This window comes from Phaenicophaeus curvirostris, chromosome 7 (genome assembly GCF_032191515.1).
Source record: "Phaenicophaeus curvirostris isolate KB17595 chromosome 7, BPBGC_Pcur_1.0, whole genome shotgun sequence".
Lineage (NCBI taxonomy): Eukaryota > Metazoa > Chordata > Aves > Cuculiformes > Cuculidae > Phaenicophaeus > Phaenicophaeus curvirostris.
Window position 1 is genome coordinate 8,025,663 of NC_091398.1, and position 20,156 is coordinate 8,045,818.

At 37.7% G+C, this 20,156-nt stretch overlaps 1 protein-coding gene across 3 annotated transcripts in view; it reads left to right on the forward strand.

Annotated features, from left to right (window-relative positions):
• The window catches only part of HECW2 (HECT, C2 and WW domain containing E3 ubiquitin protein ligase 2), a 175,109-nt gene that overhangs the window by 141,680 nt on the left and 13,273 nt on the right, over positions 1 to 20,156 (forward strand). For all 3 annotated transcript variants that reach the window (XM_069860733.1, XM_069860734.1, XM_069860735.1), the window contains 7 exons: positions 694 to 796; positions 1,823 to 1,919; positions 5,611 to 5,694; positions 9,036 to 9,145; positions 13,101 to 13,221; positions 15,294 to 15,407; positions 19,068 to 19,220. In XM_069860733.1, coding sequence (XP_069716834.1) covers positions 694 to 796; positions 1,823 to 1,919; positions 5,611 to 5,694; positions 9,036 to 9,145; positions 13,101 to 13,221; positions 15,294 to 15,407; positions 19,068 to 19,220 — 782 coding nt within the window. The remainder of the gene's footprint in view (positions 1 to 693; positions 797 to 1,822; positions 1,920 to 5,610; positions 5,695 to 9,035; positions 9,146 to 13,100; positions 13,222 to 15,293; positions 15,408 to 19,067; positions 19,221 to 20,156) is intronic.

Consider the following 20,156-nt stretch of genomic DNA (forward strand, 5'->3'; position numbering starts at 1 on the left):
CCCTGACATCACAAATGCTACCAGGAACAATTCTATATTGTGGTTCTGCCCTAAAAGAAGTGTTCATATGTAACCTTTTTAACTCCCAGAATGTGAACACAAAAACATCAGAACAATTTTTTTGAGGGGCATGGTGTAGTGTTCTGATAGGAATGGTTAGACTTGATGATCCGGTCAGTCTCTTCCAACGTGGTGATTCTATGATTCTGTGATTCTAGGAAATGTATTCTTACTACTTTTGGACTTTTTTTGCCTTGCTTGAATATGAACTTGCTTCCTACTGCTTCAGCCACAAGCTTGTTATTAGTTCAGATTTAGGGAAATACTGTCCATGCACACAGGTAATGAAGGTACTAATGAAGGAGTAGAATGTGATTTTCAAAGCCTTTGATATGGATAAAGATGTCCACAAGGTACAAAATACTCTCTGAAGGAATCCAATTTTTTTAATCCCTTTTCAGAATGGCACTATTATTTAAAAATAGCAGTATGTTTTCAGTCAGTTTTGTTTCTTCATATTAATAGACTCAGATTACTAATAATCATCATACAACACAGCTGATTCCTGCTGCAGTGGTTACTGGGGTAGTGATCAAGTGAAGGATTTAACATTCATGCCTAATTTTAAGACCTATGAGTTGTTGGTACATATGCTGGTGTAGAAGCACTCATTGTGGTATTGCCCGTTTCCAGGTTGGAGAGGACTCCCGTCATTCAGGACCACCAGTTCTGCCCAGACCGTCTAGCACATTTAATACAGTCAACAGAGCTCAGTACCAGGACGTGGTTCCAGTGGGTATGTCAGCATGCGGCCTCTTTTCAGAGAAGCTCTCCATGACCACGTGTGTTGTGTCAGTGTGTGCTGCTGTGTTTTTCATGTGGCTAGGGTGCGTGGAAGGTATAATTTGTTAGGATTTCTTCTGTCCATCAGCATTTTCCAAGTGTTCGGTTGCACCTTGCAGGAATAATACTGTGAAGTATCTGTACAGAATCAAATAACCGATGTAAATCCGGTGTAAAAGCATCCTAGCTCACTTACTCTAAGCAGTGACAGGAGGAGTTGAAGCCACTGAGCCAAGTTGTGTCCTAATCAGATTTCATGTATTCCCAGTGATTTTTGTACAACTTCTGGGCATCTATTTTGGCAGGATTCCAGAAAGTGTTAATCAGCTTGGAATTAGTCATTAGCTTAATTTCTGTTCTCAGTTACATACACACAAAGTTACTGACTTGTGTACCACCAAGAACAGAATCTAGCTTATTGAATCTAACAGCTGTCACATTGTGCTAAATCAAGATAAATTAATCCAATTGACTGTAACTGGCTCTTGGTACTGTGGCATGTTTACTTGAAAATCTCTGCTAATTTGAATCCCTCCCACTGCCGTGGACGTGGCATGCATACACTGCAGGATCAGCAGTTAGTGAGGACTTGATATGGGTGTTTCCAATGACTGTTTAACGGTTTAGAATGGATTTCAGTGTAGTGAAAATCAATCCCTGCAATTTTATTGTGGCAATGAATATTCTAGTTTGACCTTAGCTAGGATGAGAAAGCGATAAAATGTAATAGAATAACAAAATTAGGGCTGTTAACAGCTGGAAGGACATGCCACAGTCAGATTCGGTTCATAATCAAGAAGCGTGTTCTCTAAATGATAGTCTAATTGGTACCGTTACATGAAAAAGCATTAACACAGTACTGCCTAACTCAAAACTGTGAAGATGAAGTCTGCTGTCATCATTCAAAACTCAGAAGGAAAGCAGTCATGTGCTGTAGTATCTCCTTGTTTCAGCATGATATTTTTGTTGATGTTTCCAGCTTACAATGACAAGATTGTTGCATTTTTGCGGCAGCCCAATATCTTTGAGATTCTGCAAGAGCGTCAACCAGATCTTACCAGGAATCATTCACTCAGGTAATAAAATAGTGAAGTCCGCTATTACCATTTCAATACAAAATGCTAATTAGAATTAGTTTCTTTACTAAAATTAGCAGTGGAGCATAACAGATTGTAGACCTTTTGCCTATCCAGACGTATTCATAAAGCTATGGGAAATAGTTATTTATTGTAGTTCTATGTTAACTCCCTGAAAGAAGGTTTAGGAGAACAGAGATCATGTGTTATTACCTACAAGAAAACATTTGGAGCAGCTGGCATAGAGATTTGCTGATGTCTTCAAAATGTGCCAAGACAGCTGCATGGCATGACAAATGTACCCATTCAGTTGGGTATGTGCACAGCTGGGACCAGGGGCAGAATGGCATTTCTTTTTGTCATATTTTCAAAGCGTGTTTACAGAAAGACTGTCCTGACCTAATGACCTTAGAAGTAATCTTGTATCCATTAGAATTTTTAGTGTTTCTCCAGAATTTTAAAAAATGACTATCTACAGGTTTTTGTGTAGTCCAATGAGATCTGATGAAGGATGATCTTTGATTGTTATATGGTATTATAACTCACTCATATGGTTAGAGTAGGGCTGATAAAAAGTGAAATCCAAAAAGAGGCAAATTCCCTCTTTAAAGTGTATCCTGCACAAAAGACACTTTAGTTCATGTTCTTAGGTGTAAAAGATGGAATAACTAACACCTTGGATATTGGTGACTAGGGCTCAAATGGCTGCATATATTCTTCCTTGGACACCAAGTTTAAAAAGTGCTGGGTTGGTGTTTGTGGTCTGTCCTGTGCAGGCAGCTGCCAGTGCAGTGCTGGGTGTTCCAGGTGCCTGTTAACACTGGCTGGCGCAGTAGCCAGCACTGATTCTCATTTCTTTCTGTTCTCATAGTGTTACTTATTGATCGTTTTTCCTAATTGTCTTGCAAGTTCCTGAAATTTGATGAGCTGCTGTTCTACATTTTCCCAAAGCATTGCATTCTAACAAGTTTTGTGATGAGGCTTTTACGCTAAAGATTTGTTTTACTTTCTAAATAAATCCTGGCTGAGAAACATGAAATTGTGTACTAGTAGAATGCTCAGGAAAATAAAAATCTATAGTTCTCAGCCTGTCAAAACAGTTCCGGTGTTGTGTCTGTAGTATTACAGGCAAGTGTGTCCTGCCAGGCTCAGTTTGAAATGTGAGCAAATTAATCTGCTGGGAAACAGTATACATACAATTTATGATTATTAGCAGCTTTATTATTCTTTTTTCCTTTCCCCAGGGTGCTTGGCTTTCTTTACTCTGATAGTAATCAGAGTATAATTTTCTTCATGGTTTTGCGTTTTCTGATAATTTAGAGTTCAGACTATTCAAAAGATTCATTGGTATTATCAGATTCCGCTTCTTGCAGAACCTTGCTTCCCAATTACAGAATCATAATTTGCCACAAACCGAGCCCTTCTCAATAAAAGATGGTTTTGACATTAAAAATGGAAGATCAAAGGATAAAAGATACTGGTTCCTGTAACTCCTCATTTTTTTTGAGACTAAATATCCTTCTAAATGCTTACTTTGTAAATAGACTGAAGATATTTGTCTAAATTACCTGCTTTAGCAGAATGATTGAGGATCATCTGGACTAGATGATCATTATAGGTCCCTTCCAACTGAAATATTGTAAGTATTCTCTTGAAATGAACAGAATTTTATTTCACATTAAGTAGAATTTGTCAGAGAAGCCATTCTGTTTAGCTTAATGGTTCCGTTCTAGTCTTTGTAGTACAGTTGATTAAGATAAAATATATTCTGCTACACCTCTCCTATATTCTTCTGGAGCTGATGCTTAAGTAATATTTCTTATATTTTTTGAAGATCTTAACTTCGTTTTTCCTAGTTAGTCTTTTCAGAGCCTGATTTAGCAAGTTGTTGGAATCCACGTCTGTGAGAATAAGCAACTCCAGATACATTACTGCAACACTCAATGAATTAATGCCTAACTGAAATCCTGCACTGAATTCTTTGTGTCATTTCTTTTAGTGCAGTGATTCGTACAAGTGTCTGTAATCTATTTCTCTGAGGACCTCAATGCAATGGAAGGAGGATGATGATATTCAGAATTATTATTATTACTATTTTCATTGTTATGTAGGTGAGGACGCAAATAAGTATTTGGCCGGTGGAAGAGGACAGAGATAATTTGAAAAGTTCTCTTAAACTTTCTGCCTAAAATAATTTCTCATTCCTAAAATGAATGAAAAGATATGATAAGAAGTTGTGGATCTGTTAAAATATACAATGAAAGTATACTATAGGTAGGAAATCATTGTTCAGATGCTTTATAGTGAAGTGAGAACATAAAACTTTTCATACTACTATTAGGCATGTAGCCAGGATCAAATCTCATTCCAAGCCACCACAGATAGAAACCAATAGGCTTTTCAATAATGTAAAAATCTTCAGGCAAAGGCACCTATTGTACATTAAACATAATTTATATTTTAACAGAAGGTAAAAGGCTTATATTTAAAAAGCCATCACTGAAATCACAAGTCTCATTGGTAACCCTGGAAAAGCCATGGATTGTGTTCATTTGGAGGGCTGCATACATTAGTTAACCCCCAAAACGTCCTTCTGTTTCCTGGTGCTGCTGCCAACTAAATGCTGAGATATATTTTGTAATCCAGTATTTATTTGCTCAAACCTTGCAATTTGGGCACTGATGTAAATTGGAGTAGGCTCTGAAAGTTTCCAGACATCCCTGCCCTGGGCACTGTAGAGCTGTGCTTGCAGATAGGCAGTGCAAGTTGTCTTTGGTTCAGTGCTGTGCTAGCGGAACATTAATTTTCTATTTGTTTGGGGTTTTTCTCCTTTGGAATTGGGACAGTTTTTACTAGGTGGGCTTGGTTTTTGTTTTCTCTTCCTCCTGAAGAGTAAAGACAAATCAGAATTAATCTGTGCTGTAACATCATACACCTTGTACTGATAGAAAGAAAATAAAAGGGATGTGCTTTAATTTTAGAATGCAGGAAAAAACTTCACAGAGAAAGAACAGGAATCAGCCAGGGAATTATATTCAATATGGATCCTAAAAATCGGTGTGTTACTATTCTCAGACTTTAGCGTGCATGGATTCTACAATAATGACCAAACTGGTTCTGGGAGGAAGGGTGTGTTCTTGGGTAAGACAGGTGGGTAGAAATAGTAGAAGGGGTTTTCTGGAAGATTGCTTAAATGCAGCAATTGTTATGAATACCCTGGTTTTAAAATCACAAATGTGCATTTTAATGTATGGCTTGCATTTGTACAAAGATTCAGAAAAGACCGTACCTCTTTAAACAGCGCACAGTCAGAATAGTAATGTCCTCCTGCAGGGCTCAGCCTCCTACTTGGAATTCAGGGCCACAGCCAGCGTGAACTTGAAGGACTGATTTTTTTTTTAAGGTTTTTTTTTTTTTTAGTTACTGTTTGGTCAGCTTTACTACCTGAAGCAGCCTGAGCATGAAAAGATACAGGCTACAGGAGTTTCCTCAGAACAAATTAGCTTTTTGACTGTAATATTTGGCTGTTCACATGGGGCATAGTGTGGCAGGAGGAAAAAATGATTTCTGAAATAGAGAAGCATAACCCAGAAGTTTTTATGATATACTCTGTGCTTTTTCTTGTTGCTGTTGTGTATATGGGTGGCTTATTTGCAAAAGATATTTTGGAAGTAATTTTTCACTTACACAGGGAGAAGATCCAGTTCATCCGGACAGAGGGAACACCTGGGTTGGTGCGTTTATCCAGTGATGCAGACCTTGTCATGTTACTCAGGTAGGCACCGTTGCTTTTGAGGCACATCTAGAATACGCTGTGGCAGCTATTGAGGAGCTTTTCAGTGAGTAGTGTGTGCTGATTTAGTGGCCTAACCATTTCCCCTCCAGTACTTGGACTTGCAGCTGGAAGAGCTACAACTCAAGGAACATATTTTTTATTTTAATCATGTTCAGTTTCTAGATGGTAGGTGCTAGTTTGGAGGTCGCATATTTTCATATGACTGACAAAATGTGATATTCTGTCTGTGGAAGTGCGAGTGCGAGACTGCTGTGCTTGTGATTTACATGAGTTTGCCCAACCACCTTTTATTGTCCTGCTGCATCCAGCTCTGATGTGTAGATAGGTGGTACAGTTTAGACCTCTTAGGAAGAACGTGCCTTCTACTGCTTCAGGAATGCTTTTGTTTAGTTTTGTGGTCTGAGAAGTCTGTATTTCTGAACATTCATGCTTGAGATGTGTTTTTAGTACTTAATGTCTTGCTGCCTCTTCACTGTGCTGTCCAGCATTGTCCTCTTTATTAAAGGAAATACTTTCACAGAGTTCAGGAAATGGGAAACTGCTTCTTTAATATTTTTCATTTAAGCAATTAACTAAAAAAATTAGGCAGGTTTTGGGTTTTGGTTATTTTTGCTAGAATTAAACCCTTGTGTCTTCATATTATGTTCTCATTCATTGTAAAAGTGCATCAAGAAATTCATAAGTATATTTAAAATTGAATCTAGTGAAATAGTATTGGCATTAGTAGTAGTAATTTTTTTGTTCAGGTTGCATAATGATAATCCTTCCTGGTCCCTAAATGTCTGAATTAATTACAGTGGTTAAAAAATTCTCATTTACAGCCATGCTGAAGCTTTTTTAAAATGAGAAGATGACAGGTTTTACACAGAAAAATGTGGCTTCAGCTATTTGTTTTTAAATAGATTGCATGAATGATTTTTTTTAATTACTTTTTGACTGTTTTTTTTTCCCCTCTAGTATTCTGTTAACAGCAAAGACTGTAAATCTTATAGTGGAAATAAAGTAAATTCAAAATTTTGATTCTACTCTTTGTTTTGTAGAAAATCAGTAATCAGTATAACTAATTTTTAAGAGAAAAGTAGTACCCAGTGCTTCCCTAGAATTGCTTTATCGTATTCTTCAGATATTATTTCTCTTAATCTACTTTTAAAAAAAGGATCTGACTGAAAAGTGTTGCTTGAGGATTTTCTTTCCATTTTATAAATAATTGAATTGTACCACTGCCCAAGGACATATTATTGATAAAATGTTATCTACACATCTATTAGTTTCTTGGAACATTGAACGTTATTCTTCAAGACTAGACCGAGTTATTGTGAGCTTATTGTGAGTGAATACCGATGTAAAATAGAAGGTGGGCTAAGTTAAAACAGCGGTGTGCTGAGCTGATGAAATTTGTTACCATTATTTAGTCTCAGTGGATTTTGACTTTTAACAGTATTTTCTAACAGGGTGTCATCATAGAATCATAGAATAGTTCAGGTTGGAGGGGACCTTAAAGATCACCAGCTCCAACCCCCCTGCCCTGGGCAGGGACATCTCCTACCAGACCAGGCTGCCCAAGGCCCCATCCAACCTGTCCTTGAACACCTCCAGGGAGGGGGCAGCCACAGCTTCCCTGGGCAGCCTGGACCAGTGCCTCATCACTCTCGTAGTGAAGACGTTCCTCATTATGTCTAGTATAAATGTGCCCCTCTCCAGTTTATACTCATTGCCCCTCGTTTTATCACTACAAGCCTTTGTGAACACTCCCTCCCCAGCTTCCTTGTAGCCCCTTCAGGTACTGAAAGGTCACTATAAGGTCTCCTCGGATCCTTCTCTTCTCCAAGATGACCCTTCTCAATAAAACCCTGAAAAAACTGCACTCTGACCATGACGACTCAGTCATCCAAGAGCTCAGGAGGCCTGGGTTCTGTATCCAGCTTGGCTGGTTGGATGACCTTGGGGAAGACTATATCCATTTCCATGCTCACTTTCTTCATTAGTGGGGAAGTGATATAATTTTCCTGTAAAGGACTCTTGAGATCTAGTAATAACTGGGTGGAATCACTATTTGTGACATTTTTATTGCTTGGGAACGCTACAGATTTTTTCAAATGCTTTAGTAAAGTTTAAATTACAACTAACTGAAACCAACCAAACCAACCCCCATGTATTTAGGAACTGTATGGGGTACAGTGCATCACATTTTAAAAAATACTGTGAGAATGGCATTATATCATGCTTCAGATGTTAAGAAGAAAATATTTTTCAGTTTCTTCTAAATGTGATGTTTGGTATGCAAGACAAATCATCATTTTAACTCTTAATGTAATCCAAGATTGAAATAGTGGTTTATATTTTATCACGTTTTCTATATCAAAATGTAACTTGGAGGAAAACAATGCGTGGCCGTGAATGGAAAGAGAACTGCCAGAAAATACCCGTTCCAAAAAAACACTCATGCAAAAATTTTTTTCTAAGTATTGAATAATATATGAACGTTCTATGTATGAATACACTTAGTAGGAGACATCTTTTATTTGAATGTTGCTTTCATTGGTTAAGCTCTGCAGTAAATATTGATTTGTGATTCATTCTGCAGCTCAATTTTTGGAAATAATTTTTACACATTTTCTCAATAGTTTATTCTTATCTGTGTTGTGTTTAACACCCAAAGGCTTTGATATCAGATCCATTCTGATGTTCTGTCTCTTTCTTGGATTTGCTTGTGTCAGTTCTGGGGAAGGACTGAAAATTTAATATATACAGACTCTGTGTACATAGATGCAGTGATTAGGCTGAAAAATGCTTTCTATTTTTCTTTTATAAGTTTTGTAGCAATAACAGATGAGGCATGAAATAATGCAGCCTGAACAGACTAGATGTAGTGCCTGTTTCAGCAATAAGTTCAGGTGTAATTCTTAATCCTGGTGGCTTAGAATGTTTGTTTCCATTCCTGGTCTTTGTGCAGTACAGCAGATATTTTCCCAGGAGAGTGTGACAAAGGTTATTGACTCCTTTGCAATCAGAGAATAAGTTTAAAAAAAAAAAAAAAATAGGAGCAGATTTTAAAGGCTAATATCCCAACCTTGAAAACAGATATCATATTATGTATAGTGATGTCCCCAAAAAAGAGGTAATTACTGCTTTCTAGTACTTTCAAGATCTGATTAAGGGAATGGCAATAAAATACTTGATAGCATTCTTAGTGTGCATAGTGGAAACAGGAAAATGTCTCCTAGGAAAAGCAGATTAGAACTAGATATTTATACCTAGAAAGTGAAAAATGCCATTCATTCAAATAAGCATGTTATTTCTTATTTGTTCCTTTTTACCAGCTTGTTTGAGGAGGAGATAATGTCATATGTGCCGCCACATGCCTTACTTCATCCTAGTTATTGCCAGTCCCCACGAGGTTCGCCGGTGTCTTCGCCTCAGAACTCTCCAGGTGAGTTGATCAGGAGCCGCTTCTGCAGGGGCTGTACAAATCTATTTCTCATACTTGGTAAGGACCAGTTCCAGATCAGCAAAGTCAGTAGCACACAGCTGCTGCCTTCCCAGAAGTTGGAGAACAAAAAAACAATAGAAAAATTGACTATAAATTTTTGTTTGCTTTCCAAATTGAAATTCACAGCAGCCTAAAGCCAAGAACCTACTGTTTGGAAACTATTAACCTCTTCCCCTTTGTGGTTGCCAACTTCTAGATGAGTAAAGTTACGTGAGCCGAAGTACTTTCTGAGTGGTCAGTGAGCTTGTCTCTGTGGTACTTTCATTATGCTAGTATCTATAAGATACTGCAGTAGACCTAGTTTAGTTTGTAATGCTGCATGTAATAACTTTCCACCTTTCTTAAGATGCATGTTCTGTTACTATAGCAACAACAAAGATTTAGTCCTGTTTCTGAGCAAAGTCAACAACTCTGGATTTGACTGTCAAACTTAAACTTTTGCCTTGGGCTCACAAGATGTTTTGCTGGTAGAAAAGATTGGTGCATTGTAACTTCAGAGGCTGTGATTTTGTTCAGACTTGTAAAACATGCAGGCTTGTTTTTCACTGATGTGAAACAACTAAGTGACTGCTTATGCCAGGATCCTCATGTCTAGAAAATTAAAAATATGAGATCTAACAACTGTACATTAAAAAGCCGGTATTAATGGGGCAATATGTGGCAATTTTGTGTAAAACCGGATTGTTGTCCATTAACATGAGTTCAAAAGATAGCATATCGCAGCTGTCTGGAAATACACATGTCAGAGGGGAATGAAATTGTTATTTGACATATTAGCTAATTTGTGGATCAAAACAAAGTTCTTTCAAATATGACAAATTCCATTTGACCTTAAGTACAGCAATTTGAATTTTATACATGTCACTATTCTTAGTTTTCTCAAGAAGTTAATAGCTAAATAAAATAAAATCACTGCAGTAAATCTAAGTGGATTAAGGGGTGTTTTACAAATCTGAGAATAAAGTATAGATAAATGGAGAACATTTGGGATGTAAGCAGCTCTAGGTAGTTCCAGATCATAAGAAAATTTTATCACAAAAAGTACTGTGATTTTATGGGCATTTCCCAGTCCTTGATCATAAGAAGCTTTGCCTTTTCAAGAAAGCAGATTAAAACCATTTATAAATATGCCCTGAGTGGCAGCTATTCCTGCTGCTGGACATAGGACCTCTGTAGGACCTATTTGAAGAAACAGTCTGAAGACCCTAAGAATCTTACAGAATTCTGCAAAGCAGTAAAATACAGTACTTGCATGTATTGATATTTTCGGTACATATATGGTGTAGATAGAAGTGTTTTTCTTTGTGGAAAAGAATGGAAGAATGAAATCTGCATGTATGCATCTTATTTCCAACTGCAAACCTGGCAGTCTTTTATGACTAAACCCACAATTCTGGCTTTTGCTTCGTTACTGATACGTGCACCAATGCATATTGGGCAGGGCTTCACTCCAACACAGTAATTTCGAAATGCAGTAAATCTTTAACATGATACTCTCACCTGTTCCTCAAGGAAGCTGCACACGGTGGAGGATGAACAGTGATGGTTTTAGTCTTCTTCTTAAAATCGTGATCCCTACTCTATTTCTTAGAAAAATATAGAGAAACCATTGAATCTGCCTGTCAGTCTGTGAGCATGCCTGTATGTGGTGGTGTACAAATGTCTTTTGTTGATGAGAAATTGTAAATAGCCCATCATTTCTATGGAGGCTCTGTGTTTCTTTGTCAGCTAAACTGGCTGGGCTGCACTGCACGAGGTTGCGTGTTAAGGATCCATTGTTCAGATCAGTCACAATCAGTTGTACTTTCTCTTTGGGGACAGATGAATAGTCATGAAGCTACTCTTTCTGTCTGGTTTAGAGTATAACCTCTTTGAAAATCAAATATGATTATCACATCACTGGCATTTTTTAGCTCTTCCATTAACATCTTTTGTTCCCAAGGCAGAAGAAATCACTGTAATTGCCAGGGAATTTCTTGGCATATGCATCTGATTTGCAATGAGGACTTGTCATGTGCTGACAGACACATACTGGTGATTTCTGAACTGCGAAGTAATGTGTTAGCAGTTTCATGTTCTGCAATGTCTCAGCAAGAACTTCCTTCAAGGGTTAAGATTAAAGTATGCATTTCTTGTGGGGTTTTTTGGTGGCTACATTTTTGTACCTACTTTGACCCAAAACAAAATAAACAAAGTAAGGGGGAAAGGCCAATAAGTAAAACTGTTTACAGTTTCAAGTCTCTGTAAGTTTTCTGGAGAACTCAGCTTCATTAGAAGCCCTCAGTGCTGTCAGTACAAGAGGATAACCACTATAGATTAATTAACTACAATCCATTGGTTTTCCAGACGGGTCCATGCATGTTCCCATTGCAGCTCTGAGGATTCCCTGACTCTTTCTGTTCCTCCCATGTATCACTCTCAGCCTAGCACAAGTAGCAAGTGTCTTTCTGGTTAGACAGGTCTTTTAAAGACCTGTAAATGGCATTCGGTGCTAATACTGATCTTGCTTGTTCTCTCTCTGATCTCTGCAGAGAGATTGGCTGTAGCTTCCTCCAGCAGCCACTTCCGCAGGATATGCTTGTCGCCTTTGTCGTCAGACGGATACGCTTTGTGGCTAAGCAAGCTGCTCTCTTTTTCAGTGGTCTCTGCCCACAGGCTGAACAGATACACGCTTTCTTTCATGCTTTCTTTCTCATAACCTGAAATGTTATGTTCTCATGCATTCACCCATAGTTGCTGTAAATGTTTTTGTATTATCTTAGCTTCATACTGGGAGCCAAAGGAAAACTCACATAAGGAACTGACTGTCACTTAAAAGAAGTCTACATACATGTACTTCTAAACTGTTTATTTGTATTTCCAGTTCATTATAAGCCTGTTAGATGACCACCAGTTGCAGATAAGTAGTTGGCACCCTGTGTATACTGTAGGGCATGAGAAATTTTTAAAATCCTCTGAGTTTTTTTTGGGGGGGTGTCTACACAGCCATGCAGGGGAAGAATTTTATATTATAAAAATTAGGGGTGAGAAGATGAACATAATAGGACTAGGATTAATTGCCACTTTGGCACGCTGTTTTGCAATCAAATGAATTTAAGTAATTTGTTCAGGGGGGCAGTGGAAGTTCTCATGGTTGTAGTATTCAGAACAGGTTGGACTAAACACGTATTTTAATGTGTATATAGTAGACTTGGAAATGCAGATGTGAGGGTATGCTGGTGGGTTTTTTTGACATACAGAGCTCATCTCTCCCTGCTTTGAAGAAAAAGACTTTCGAAACAGTTTTTCAATAAGAAATTCACTTAAATGACCATCATGTATGTTCCTGCAGTAACACGTGAAAAGTTCCATGCTTAAATTTGGTAGTCTTTCTGTTCTTGCAATATTTTTCTTCTTTATGCTTCCCCAACAAAAAACTTCTACTAGGGAATTTCCAAAATTCTTTCTTCAGCTTGATGTGTTCAACAGGGGCACAGCAGAGTAGAGTCTGTTTGTGCTTCATTTCTGAGTTCTTGTTTATCCTGATAATATGAAAACCAGAACAGAGCAGAACATTTATTGCATGAACTATTTTAAAGTTAGACACAAAGTGTACTTGACTAACAAAAGTTAAGTCTTTCCAGTTGTTTGTGCTGTTTTTTTAATCCATCTTTTGCATTGACCTAGAATTGCTCTTTTAAGATTTAATTTGGAAAGATGATACTATTGGAAATGAGCAACAAAAATGTCTTGGAAGTAGACCAGGTTTGAGGATATGCAGCTTTTACTCTTTATAAAGGTGACTAAATCAAACACATGCCGTGCCTTGTGCTATTAAGAAATCTTTTCAGTAGAGGATGGGACATTGATCAGTTCATGTCACTACAGTTCATTCTTTGCTTATTGCTCCCTGCAGGTACTCAGCGTGCCAATGCCCGAGCTCCGGCTCCTTACAAAAGAGATTTTGAAGCCAAGCTGAGGAATTTTTACAGGAAGTTGGAGACTAAAGGATATGGACAAGGCCCAGGGAAATTGAAGTATGTTGAAGAATCTCATGAAACTGGATTTGTTTCTTAGGCAGCTTGCCTTGTCTCGCATGTCTACAAGCTTCTTCTCATGCAGGTGTTACGGTTACACTTGCACTTCTGGAAATACAAAGCCTGTCAGATGGACTTAGTGCCAGGATGTGATTCATAGCAGAGGATACAGCAAATTCTGAGTGCTTCTTTTCTGTGTCTCCTCCAACTATATTTTCATACAAACAAAATTTCCAATGCAGTGCTAAAAAGCACTTTGGTAAGAGACACGCAGAACAGGAGGCATCTGAATTCTTCTGTTATGTTGCTTGTAATGATGTGAACAGTTATATTTTCTCATGTCTTTTTTGCATTTAAAAAACTAGAAAGGCTTATCTTTTGTACATCATCCTCTGCATCGATATCACAGTTCTTCTTAACAACAAGGACTCATAAAATTAAATGTTATTAAATTCTAGGGATTGCCTTAAAATCCTGCTAATATTTTTACTTCAGCAATGCAAATGCTAGAGTGCTGGGAGTGAGGTCTTCCCTTGTTCATTTATTATTCATGTGGTTACATACTGTTAGGATCATCATGATAAGATACTTCTATAATTTTTTTAATTAGCAAGCTATCAAACTCTTATAGTTTGATGCTTTCAGAGTAGCCATGAGGCACTAGAACTCTTTTTAACCTCTTTTTTTTTTTTTTTAATAGAACAGAGAGGTATGTTTTTTGGTTTTTATTTCCCCTAGCCAGTCATTTCTCACATTTTGCAGGAATTTGTGCAGAGCTCAGACTTCATTTATGTTATCTTATTAAAAATTTTCCACAATTGAAATGGGATTGAAATAGTATTGTTTAGATATTCTTAAGAGGCAGGTGTTTGACATTGTGAGCCTTTAGTATAATGCAGTCATAATCACTTAAAACTTAATCGTATGAAAATTTTGTCATGAATGCTTGAGCAAATAGCTGGTAGAAGGGGATGGTATTTGCTACCTGTAAATTACATTACATTACATTACATTTCTTGCACCTCTTTTTCCTGCCCTATTTGCCATCACACTGTGGATTTTTAAGCAGAACCAGAGCTTGATTTTTTTTAACAGAAATTTTCTCTGAGTTCCTTTCCCAGGCATACACTGACCTGCTCCTTTTTTACAAACAGCACAACTTGCATATTGCCTGAGTCATCTTGTTGCCCAGATATCTTGCCAGTTCCTAGCGTCTCCAACTCTATGTCTTCTGCAGGATAGCTCAGTGCAATCACTGACTGATCTCTGCACAAGCAGTAAGGCCAACAAGGGCTTTCTGAGTGGTGGTGCAGAGGTGTAAGCTGCCTCTCTGCAGGCAGCAGTAGCTCCCAGCTTCAGTCTAACTGCTTGATCAAATGCTTATTTGAATATAAGCAAGCTAAGTTTCAGGAAACTAATTAAATGCTGGTTTTTGGCAGCAGATAAAAAGTTTAAGTAAGGAGGATTGTTCTACCTCTTACTTTAGATCTTTATGACACATCCTCACTTTCACAATTTTTTTTTTTTAGAAGGTGTATTATGTTTTCACATACGATACTTCAGTCTTGTTTTGGACAAACAAATGCTGGTCCTTCTAAGCTTTTTGTCCCATCACACACCAGGGATAATGGAGGGATGTGTGATTCTGGAGTTACCATTCAATGACTTTCCCACAGCTTTATCTTTTTTACTTGTTAAGAGATTGTTTTTTGCATAAAAGGTTAGATTCTTGCTCACAGTAAGACTGATTAAGAGGCCCAGCCTTACAGATGGATTTTAAACTTCATGTAAATGCTCAATTCAGCACCTTTCCAATTGAAGCCTTTAGTTTGATAAGAACCAGGACAGAAAAAGTAAAACTGCACTTCTTTGTACAAGAGGCATTTTATTGAAATCTAAAGTAGATCCTCAAAGGAGACAGACTAACAGACAGAAGCTGCCTGATCTGAATCAAATTATGCAGCAGACGTGTATCTCTATGAAGTTATCCTGTTACCTTGCAGTGTAAATAGATGTTTCCGTCTGTGGTTCATGTTTGTGAATTGTCGTTTCAAAATTATTTTGCTTTTCAGATTAATCATCAGGAGAGATCACTTGCTAGAAGATGCCTTTAACCAGATCATGGGCTACTCAAGAAAAGACCTACAGAGAAATAAACTCTATGTCACGTTTGTTGGGGAAGAAGGGTAAGTAGAACAGGGAAGTTAATGTGACCTCAAAACTCAGTGTGCCTTGCAGCTGCTGTTTCACCAAACTTCTTGTGGCCTAGAGTGTAAAGAGGAAGGATTATAGTCAGGAAATGCCACATACATAAGCCTAGAACATACAGCTGTTCGAGACAACTTTTTAGGCGTTGTGAAATGTAACATATCCTGCCTTTGCAGAAGTAATGAATGTGTTTATGTGAATTTTCACAATAGATGGAGCGTGTGTCAGAATTTTGCTGGGAAAACAAAGAAAAACCAACTTTCTTGTGTTAATTCATATTTCTTTTCTGTCAGTGCTGACACTGTATCTCCAGTGTTTGTTAAAAGACAGATGCCATTTGTTGGAGGGAGAGTGCTTCAAGAGAAGGCTGGAGACTCAATCCTTACTCAGCTCCTGTCTGAGGCGATGGGAACTAGAAGCCCTTAGTGCTGCAAGAGGTGCTTACTGCCTCTCCAGACCAGTGACTACATCACAAATAAAAGCAACTAGGTTGTTGCTAGTTGCCAGATAAACACACATGTTCCTGACTTTCTGAAGTCACTTTATAGAATGCTCAGTCTATGTCTAAGCATAATGTGTTACAGGTTGCGAGATATGCACTACAAAGCAAGATGTGGTTAAATATTTTTTGCAGGTGAAACTGGAAAAATGTACTGTTTGTCTCTTTTATCTCTTGATTTGTGCCCCCTTTGTCAGATCTTAAAGCCTACTGCCTTAGGCACAAATATTTTTATGAATCTATTTCATGACTGCATTTGTACATGTGTACAGTTTTATTTCTTGGTTTTTAGGAAACGGCAGCACACAGATCTTGGAATGCTGTAGTGTGCCATGTGATGTGTGAGTCTTTAAAATAGCTAAGTGGTAACAGAAACATCTCATACAGGATTAGCTAAAGTTAATCTGTCTTTGAAAACCCCTAAATCCTGTTGTTTGTTTAAAGTTCACCCGGAGGTGCTTAGTGTTAAAAGGACTCACTGAAATCTTAAAATAAAAATGTTGACAGCTGAGAGCCAAGTATGGACTTGTTCATATAAATAATATCACCACGTTGTCTGAGGAAAAGCTCAGAACTGGAATGGCAAGGCTGGTGCAGGATGAAATTACTCTATATTGACAGAGCAGGGCGGGGACGCAGGAACGAGGCAGGTCTTACACAGCTCTCCCAGCCTTTACTTTCACAGCTGCAACCTCAACTCAGATTTAAAAATGAAAGGGAAATTTTTAAAATCATATGTGAGATAAGAGATTGATACAGATTGACTGTCTCCTTTCGTTAGATGTCAGAGTTTTGTGTTTCATCACTCAGTGCAGCAAGGTGAAGAGTGACCTAGAAATGCAGGTGACACATCCTTTTCCCATTATATCCAGCTTTACATAAGACTGTCTTCTTAATGGAAAAGAATGAGTTAATTAAGGGAAAAGTCAAATTAAAATGACGTCAATTCTGTATTTACAAATCTGTGTTTTGAATGAAGAAAGGATGTGTGCAAACAGTATCGTTTCATCAGGAATGGTGCAAGGATCACATCAAACTATTCATTTGGCTGGGTGTAGACAGACAGGTCAGGGTGGATGAGAGGAGGATGAGGAGGAGGAATACTGAAAGTTAATAGTTTCCTATTCGCTCCTCCTTTTCCTTTTTTAAGTTTTTGAGTGGGAACATTTCTTTTCCTCTCAGTAAAGTAATGGGTATTGAAATCCTTGCCACTTAAAACATTATAGTAACTGTTGATTTATTAGTGTATAAAAAAAAGTGAGGCAACTCAGACATATTTATTGCTGTTCATATTATTTTTATCACTAAGTCTCATAATGTTGGTATCTTCCTTGAGCCTTCATTTTCTTCAGTCATGCAATTGTGATGCTAGTTTAACGTTTTTACATTTGTACTTCATGTGGTGATAAATGAGGAAAATTTGATGTAAAGAATGTGGTTCCTTAAAGTTATTTCCCTAAGTTCTATTAACTATTAGCAGAAGCTGCTTTGTGTTTAAAAGTGGTAAAACTGAAGTATTAGTGGTGCTTGCTAGGAGACATGAGTCACGTTGCCAACAACATATTACTCTACTTCTGAATACCCCAGTGCCCCACAGTTGCAGCTGTTGTGTGGTTGCATACCTCTTGTATGAAGTTTTCTCACCCTAGTGCCAAGCCTTTAATTGTGGGATAAATCTGACTGGCAGTGCAGGACTCTCATGATTGATTTATTTAACATGACTCACAGTAACTCTGTGTACAAAAGGAGCTGTATGAAATGGATGATTGTCAGACACACATTTTATTCTATCTTGAGGTTTCATAGTGAGTCTGATTATCCCAGAAGTTTGCAAGAGTCTTCCAGATGAGACTTTTCTTGATCCTGGTATTTGTGCCAAGATTAAGATCCAAAAATTGTCCATGATATCAAACCATTTTTGTTTGTTTCTGCAGTTTGAGGACGGAATCTGCCCTTCATGCCAGGGTAAAGATCTGTTTCGGTACTTCACTTCTAAAGCATAACAGAGGCAAAATGCTTCCAAATGTCTGAAGGGAAAATGTTTTTTATTCAACAAGGGAAAGAGGCTTTGTCCTCAACTTAGTAACAGTAACTAGTCTTTACTTTCCTGACCACTTTGTCCTCAAAACAAACTCTCATCTGTGTTTTACTTCTGTAAAAGTTCATGAGCCAAAACATTAGTAGTAGAAGTCCTAGGTGAAAGCTGACCTTCTGTGTGATACTTCTGCCTGTGCATTGTCTTTATGTCAATTTAGGGCTTCTTAAACATCATATATGAAACTTTTAATCTATAGAAGATATATCTTTATATCTATTTGCTAGTATTATAATAATCTCTGTTCCCCATAGGAAAGTTGCTAGTTTTCTGTTTTCCAGCTCTGCCAGAGCATTGAGTTCATACTTAACCCATTTCGCTGGTGACCTGCAGCATAAACTCAAAATTCAGTCTCAGTGCTTTGTCAGCAATGACTTTGTTTATGATTCAGGGAGAAGGGGTTATTTAGATTCCTTGTTCATGAGTACTGGAATCTTGAAATAGTGGGGAAAAAAACAAAACCCCAAACCAAACCAAAACACAAACAAAACAACACAAAGGAAATGCCCTATCCAAAAGACATTTAAATGCATTCAAGTTTGGAAGACAGACAAAATTTAAACCGAGAAAGATAAATCACTGAAGTGATCTTAGTTTATATTGGTAAGAAACGCATAAATATTATCCTTCAAATTGTCCTGTTGTCGTAAGTCTGCAAAGACTGAATATGACCATTGTTCATTTTCATTCTTAATTTGTCAGATGCAGATAGGTTTAACCTTGGCTCTTCTCATGTTTTCTTCTCTCCCTCCTCCTCCCCTGTTATGTGGTTATATTCCTGTGGCCATTACAGCTGCAGCCAAAATTTTTGATGAGAGCAGCCCACATAAAGCACTTCATTCCAGTCCTCCAAGCTGTTCGATTTCAGAATAGCCCTGCAAGGACATCACATATCTTGGCATTAAGCAATCTGCAAGATAAGAGTTCTGGTTACAATCTTATGAAATTTTAATTAAAATAAAGCATAAGGAAGGTAGATTCAAAAAAAGTGGGGTTTTTGCACGCAATGAACACTTCATAGTGATGTCAGGTTTCTCTTTAAAGGTTGGACTACAGTGGACCTTCAAGAGAGTTTTTTTTCCTGGTGTCCAGAGAGCTCTTCAATCCATATTACGGTTTGTTTGAATACTCAGCCAACGATACCTATACGGTACAAATAAGTCCCATGTCTGCTTTTGTAGACAATCATCATGAGTGGTAAGAATTCTTTTTCACATGTGTTTTCTGTTGATCCCACTTGTAGACGACTGCTCATCTCTGCTCAAAGCTGTAACACAGAATCTGATCTTTTTAACCAGCAGCAAAATTGCATTTTAGACTTCCCTGATATTGTTTTCTCTTGTGGTTTTTACTTATCTTATTTCTCTCAAGGTCAGCGGACCCATGATTTGGAATGTGCATCATGCGATTTTCTCACAATACAGCTGTCTGCATTTCTTATAAATTAGGAGTCATTTTCTGAAAGTGGTATTAGACTGTTGTGCATTAAAAAAATAACTGAAATGTGGGCTGTTTGTCAGCTAAGGAGATTAAGGGAGATTCCAGACAGGTGTTACTGGATATAATTTGTTTGAATCTTCCTAAAGAGTACAGAGGTCTTCTCAGTGGAAAAACTACAACGTATCTATTGGAAGGAAATCCATGGATGTATCTTCATTGGGGATGGGTGGCGGGGTGTGTGTGTGTGAGACTGCTGATTACACAGCTCTTAAGCAAAGTCTGTATGTACACACATAGTTCTAAAATAGTTATTGAGGACTTTGACATAATCCCATTTTCACAACTACAAGCCAGTTTAATTCACCCTCAGCTGATTTAAGCCATAGCATTGCCATAAGTCTGTAAAGCCGTGTTGTGAATATTCACAGAGAATTTTGTTGTGTAGGCAGTTAGACTCCAGCAATACTGGAATGACATCCACTCATCTGTGTAGGACAGATATCTACTGAGTTCTTGTTACTACTGAGATTACTAGTAATCTTATTACTGATTTTAAAAAAAAAATAGCAGAAAAAATAAATGGTTGTTGCATCCAGTTCAGTTAGTTGAAGCAACCTACCTATTGAACTCCAACTCTGCAACAATAAATAGCACATGCTGTATTGGAAAAGCAGAACAAAAAGGGGAGAAAAA